Source organism: Phocoena phocoena, chromosome 13 (genome assembly GCF_963924675.1).
Source record: "Phocoena phocoena chromosome 13, mPhoPho1.1, whole genome shotgun sequence".
Taxonomy (NCBI): Eukaryota; Metazoa; Chordata; class Mammalia; order Artiodactyla; family Phocoenidae; genus Phocoena; species Phocoena phocoena.
This window is the reverse complement of record NC_089231.1, coordinates 70,684,601-70,690,795: the sequence shown is the minus strand read 5'-3', so window position 1 is coordinate 70,690,795 and position 6,195 is coordinate 70,684,601. Positions and strand designations below refer to the sequence as shown.

Sequence of the window (6,195 nt, the reverse complement as noted above, 5' to 3'; positions counted from 1 at the left end):
CCTCTCTCTCCTCCAGCCCCTTGTGATCAAGGGGGCATTTTTGTGAAAAGACTGGCTGAAACTAATGTAGCCACAGGACCCAACAAAACTCACACGCTAGTGTCAGGACTGAGGTTGTCGCTTGGCCCTTTTTAGCAAGATTACCAACAAGCTCTAAGAATAATTGCCAATTACCTGATTGTTTCAAAAATCAACAGTCAGAGCTGGAAGGACCCTTAGATTTTATCTAGTCTGGCTGCCCATTTGACACACAGAAGAGGAAACCCACCCAGTAATGATGGGGAGCAGTGGCCAAGACAGGACCACTATCTGGGTCCCCCAACCCCTGGTTGCATCCAAGCTCTGTGCATCAAACCACAGCTGGGTCTTGGGAGCCAGGTGTCCTGAACCCTCATCCTCGATTGTTCTTGTCTTATCACCTTCTCACTTGACAGTCTACAAAGATGGTCAGTACCAGTCATTTGATAAAAGTGACCGTGAGCATAAAAGTCACAGCTTTCAAGCAGGGCCACAACTCAGCTGATCCTATGAGGTAGATGGAGTGTCTCTACTACACAAAAGAGGCTTAATGGACTTGCCCAGGTTCACGCAGCTAGTAACTGTCAAAGGCAGGATTTGAACCCAGGTCTAACCCCAAAGCCTCAGCGCTTCCCACCCTGGACCAGGAAACCTGCCTGGCACCTGAATGACCTGGATCTGTCCTCAGGTTGGATCTGGCCCCAGGGCCATCGTCGTCCTGGAAGGTACACGGGCTTGGTGATCAGTGTTACACAACAGGAATATTTGTTGATGCCAGTTGCACACTGCTTGACTTGATGCCAGTCAAGCAGGTGCTGACTCCGTGAAAGTAAAAGAGCCTTTCCAACGGCTATGGAAATAAATTTAAATGACACTGCTGAAGGGACCTGAGACTGTGGCTGAGCGGAAAATTGACAAGGACAGCTATCAGTCCTTTGTCCCCAGGACATAATTCCTCTCTATCTCAAGATCATCATCGGTAACATTCAGCCCCCTGCTGAGGGCACGATTACAATGACAAGAGTATAAAAAACAATGACGGATACAGCAGCGGATACATACCGGGCACTCTGTGGGTGAGGGACCCACATGTGCATACATGTACGTATGCTTTCCATAATCAACCTCTTGAACGATGAAAACCCTATGAAATAGGGGACAATAGCCCCATTTTACAGCTGAGGAAACTGAGGCTCAGAGAGGTAGAGCCATTTGCCAGCTTGCAGTTGGCAGAACTGGGTCTCAAATAAGTAGATGCAGCTGTTTTCAGGCATGATTCTGCTAAACAGTAGCCTGGGCCAGCCCTTATTTAAAATTATTAGGTGGTTTTCCTTTCAAGACAAAAATAAATCACAAGGAGTCAGCAGGACATACAAGGCCCACCAGAGACTGGCCCCCACCTCCCTACCTCACCAGCCCTCTCTTTAATCACCCTCCACCTCTGTCCCCTGTTCTCTTTCATTCCTCTTTTGCGCTCACCTCAGCCAGGCCTCGGGTCTTCCCACACCCCTCTGTTCTAAACCTGCCTCACGATTCTGGATCCTTAAATCTTTGTGAGTTTCCCACAAGGTCACTTGTACATTATTTAGTTAAAACAAAAAAAAATCAAACTCCTCCAATCCCAGGATAATATAGCCCTGAGTCAGGGCACACAGCTTAGAGAAGAGACTGTGGGTTGGTTACAGCCCCACTCATCCTCTTAGTGGGATAGCCTTGTGCAGTGAGCAATCTGCCCAGCTGTACATGGATGGTGGTCCTGCCCCACAGACTGGGTTAGGGGCCTGTCCTCTTAGCACATAAAGCTTTTCTCCTTCTAAGCGTTTATCACATCAAATATGATTATTTCTACTTTCTTATTCCCCCTCCCAGGGCATATTTAACTGGACTGTGAAATTCTTGTGCCCTTGGTTTCTGTACCTCTAATGGTTAGCTCAGGCTGGCCATGATCAACCCCAGTCTCCCTGGTTGGGAAAAGGAAGTAAGAAAGGAAGGGAAGAAGGAAGGAATGAAAGGAGGCGGCCCCACATTGGTTGATTGGGCTGTACCAGCATCCTAGCAAGACTTGGGTACCACCTCAGGGGGGGCCACCCTCAGAGTCTGCCAGTTGAGGACCTAAAGCCCCTGGCCCCGAGCTAACTGGTGTCCATTCTCTTTCCAAGATGCGCCACTGGAGGGAGATGCTGGCCCTTCAGGTACTTACTTTCTGCCCTTGGAAGCCCTGGGGAGCAGCAGTCTGAGCCACGAGACCCCCAAAGAGAGAGTGACCACGGCCCCTCTGAATCCAGCGCAGTCAGGGGACGAGCTTCACAAGCCAGAGTTGGAAGGGATGGTCCCCTCCGCACCTCAAGACTCCGCGGCCGCGTCCATGCTGCTTCCGCTTCCGGAGGAACCCGGCACCGGGCATGCCTTCCCCCCGACGAAGAAGCCGCCTTCGCTCAAGCAGGTGAACTTGACCAGGAGGCAGCTGAGGCCGAAGGCCACCACCGCAGCAGCTGTGCAGAGGGCGGCGTCCCAGCCAGCATCCTCCGACCTGGTCCTCCTCTCCTCTGCCACGGAGAAGCTCCGCCCACCTGGGGACCAGGACCCCGTGGCCTCCGCAGGGGAGGAGACCCACCCACTGTCGCTGTCATCGGAGGAGCCCCTCTGGCTGGAGCAGAAGGAAGGTGCAGTCCCCACGACGCCCGCGCCCCTACAGATCGCCCCCTTCACCTCGCAGCCGCTGGTGGCCCACACGCTCCCCCAGAGCCCCGACCCCGGGGTGCCCGCCGTGCCTGAGGAGGCCCACGAGGCTCCCCCAGGGGATGCCAGCCCCATGACCCTGATGGACAAATGTGAGAACGAGCTGACCGGGTCGGCCTCGGAGGAAAGCCAGGAGACCACGACGTCCACCATCATTACCACCACGGTCATCACCACCGAGCAGGCCCCAGGTGTGCAGCCCCCAACCCGTCCAGCCCTCCCAGAACTGCGATGAGGCGCCTGCTGTGTGCAGGGCATGGGAGAGGGGGGCCGGGGAGGTCCACGTCCCACCATTGGTTACCATCTATGGAGCCCTAGCTATGAGCTTGACCCTGTGGCCCAGAATTAATATCCCTGTTTTAGAGATGAGATCCTTGAGACCGTAAGACGTCGAGTACCCTGCCCAATGCCACACAGCTAAACAGCGGGATTCAAAGCCTTTCATCTTGGAACAGAATCCTTTTGTCTGCCTAGAAGGCCCTGGCCTTTCAAGGTGCTTTTGCTTTTACCGTTACTTGAACTTGATAAAATGCACGTCTATGTTCCAGTCTTTCTTCTACCTTTTTTTCCATCTTCAAACACAGAGGAGAGACATCAGCTGTCAATCATACACTGATTTTGGACAAATGCAATGTGGCCGCTCAGGAAAGAGTATGAGCTCTAGGTTTGACTCCTGCTTGCTGTGTGAGCTTGGCCCAGATGCGCACCCCCTCTGAGCTTTGCTTTACGTAATCGCTGAGATGAGAATTAAGGTCTACCTTAATTCTACAGGTCTACCCCTGTAGACCGATGAGGTGCCTGGCAGCCTGTAGTAAGTTATCATTCTGTGTCAGATGCTGCTATTTGATTATCATGTTGATTCTGGAGCCGAAGGAGAATGAACAGCAGTGGGAGGAGTGGGGACAGGAGAACACAGGTGTCCCCAGAGGCCCTGTTCCAGCCCGCAGCCCATCTGAGAGATGACATCTCAGCTGTTCTCCGTGTCCTAATGACAGTGCTTTCCTCCAGCTCTCTGCAGTGTGAGTTTCTCCGATCCTGAAGGGTACATCGATTCCAGTGATTACCCACCGCTGCCCCTCAACAACTTCCTGGAGTGCACGTACAACGTGACAGTCTACACTGGCTATGGGGTGGAGCTCCAGGTAACCCCAGAAAGGTGCCCTGCAGTGGCTGCCTCTTCCAGCAGGAAGTCTCTGAAGGATTGTCTGAGTCAGGCTTGTTTTTATCATCCTAACCAGTTTGGTTCTGGCTTTGCCCTAATGGGGCAATTTAAGCTGGGCTTTGGTGGATGAATAGGAGTTCCTAACTCAGGGCACAGCTGAAATAGCTTGGCACACATGGAGGGAAGGGGATGTGTTGATAAGTTGTGAATCATTACACCCAGAAGGAAAGTCCTCTGATATCCTGCTTATCAAACACACACATAGTCATGGAAGCCCCATGTGGCTCATTTGAGTCATAAACTTTTGGCTGCAAACTAAGAATGGAAAAGCAGGGTAGCATAGTGCTCAAACATCTGGGTTTTAAGTCGCGGCTCTACCAGTTAATGCTATATGACTTTGGGTAAGGGACTCCAGCTCTCTGAGCCTCAGTTTCCCCATCAGTAAAACAGATGAAAATGTTGCTGCTTTACAGAGTTTCAGGGAGGAATAAATATGACAGTGCACAGAGGGCATTCATCCAGAGCCTAAGAGAGAGAGACAGCGGGCACTCAATGCATGTTACCAATTATCCCCACCCTAGTTCCAGGCCATCCCCAACCGACCTCCCCATCTTTAGAAGCACTTTTTGGTATGAAGTAAGATGACATGCCAGGAAGTGGTGAACTGTCCAGTTCACTGTCCCACAGAAGAAAGGGTGGAAGTGAAGCCAGAAAGCCACCAGAAGATTTCAAGCAGAGTCAGTTGTATGACATAAGCAGAACTTTACTTTAAGAAGGTTTTCTGATTGTGTAGGGAGGATGAAAGGTAAGCCTCTCTGCAGAACTTGTGTCCAGAGCTTAGCACAGCACGTGGCACGTGGTAGGTACTTCGTAAACGTTCATGGACTTAACCTGGAGAAAAGTTGCAGTCCAGCTGATTCTGGCACTTCATGAGCACTTTCCTCCACTTGAACAAACCCACTCTGTCTAATACTGTACGGAGCTTTTTATCAGGCACTGTAGAATTCCTTCATTAGCACCTACTCTGTACCAGTCACAGCAGTGGGGGACAGGGTGATGTGTGAGTCTGCTGTTTTGTGATTGAGATAGACACACGTGGAAGACATTGGGATGCTTCTCCCAGTGGTTTGTAGTAGATGTTCATAGTGGATGTTGTAGAATCACAGTGGAGAGACAGGCAAGCTCCTCGGCAGTTAGGGAAGGTTTCACGGAGAAGGGTAATTTTAGTGGGGCTTTGACGAATGAGTAGGCATTCATCAAAGAGGAAAGAGAGTAAGGTGTATGGCCTGAAAGAGGAAAGACTTGTCAGTAATGCCTGCCTTGCTTACACAAGAGGCAAGGGTCTGGGGTCCCAGGCCCCACTAAGAGAAGCAGAAATATTCATATTGGGAACTGGGGACTGACTAAGATCCCCACCCCACCCCCGCTCCATTTGTTCAGCATTCTTGTCTGCGAGTAAAGTATCTCCCTTCTTTCTCTCCCAAGCCTGGAAAGGGGACTAGGCAAACCAAGTACATGGAGCTTTGAGGAGCCTCTGCCATTGAAGCCACCATTGAGGAGGATAAGAAAGTGGGCCTGAGAAAGCCCTAGAGATGAGCCCCCCCCCACGCCCTCACCAGTTTATGCAGAAGGGCAAGAATGTATTCAGTCAGTCCATAAAGATTATTGAGCACATACTATGTGCCAGGCACGATTTTAGGCCCTGGGGACCCTGAGCAGCACGGAGTTTCCTGCCTCCCTGGAGCTTACCTTCTGGTGAAATGCCTTCTGTCTCCCTGGAGATGGGACCTCAGGCACAAGCTGATCAAACCCCTGCCCCCACCTGCCAGCTCCAGAAGACTCTGTCTCGGCTGCCAGCATCCAGAAGCCCCTTTCATGGGACTCAGATAAGGGGGCTAACAGATGCCCTGTCCCAAACATGACTCAGATTCTGTCTACCCCTACCTGTCTCCAGGTGAAGAGTGTGAACCTGTCCGAGGGGGAGCTGCTTTCCATCCGTGGGGTGGATGGCCCTTCCCTGACCATTCTGGCCAACCACACCCTCCTGGTAGAGGGGCAGGTGATCCGAAGCCCCACCAACACCATCTCCGTCTACTTCCGGACCTTCCAGGACGATGGCCTGGGGACCTTCCAGCTGCACTACCAGGGTAAGATCAGGCTGAGGCTGTTGAGATGTAGCTTTTGTCTCCCTTTCTCTCTGGAGCCAAGGATTCTCACCCTTCTTGTGCCAGGGACCCCCTCTGGCAGTTTGGTAACACTGTGAACCGCTTCTTAGA

The 6,195-nt window shown here is 51.8% G+C and overlaps 1 protein-coding gene across 1 annotated transcript in view; it reads left to right on the top strand.

Annotated features, from left to right (window-relative positions):
• Positions 1-685: 685 nt before the first annotated feature.
• Positions 686-6,195, top strand: part of SEZ6L (seizure related 6 homolog like) — a 78,334-nt gene continuing 72,824 nt past the window's right edge. The window contains exons 1-4 of the mRNA XM_065889513.1: positions 686-743; positions 2,178-2,948; positions 3,766-3,899; positions 5,874-6,066. Of these exons, the coding sequence (XP_065745585.1) occupies positions 686-743; positions 2,178-2,948; positions 3,766-3,899; positions 5,874-6,066 (1,156 nt within the window). The remainder of the gene's footprint in view (positions 744-2,177; positions 2,949-3,765; positions 3,900-5,873; positions 6,067-6,195) is intronic.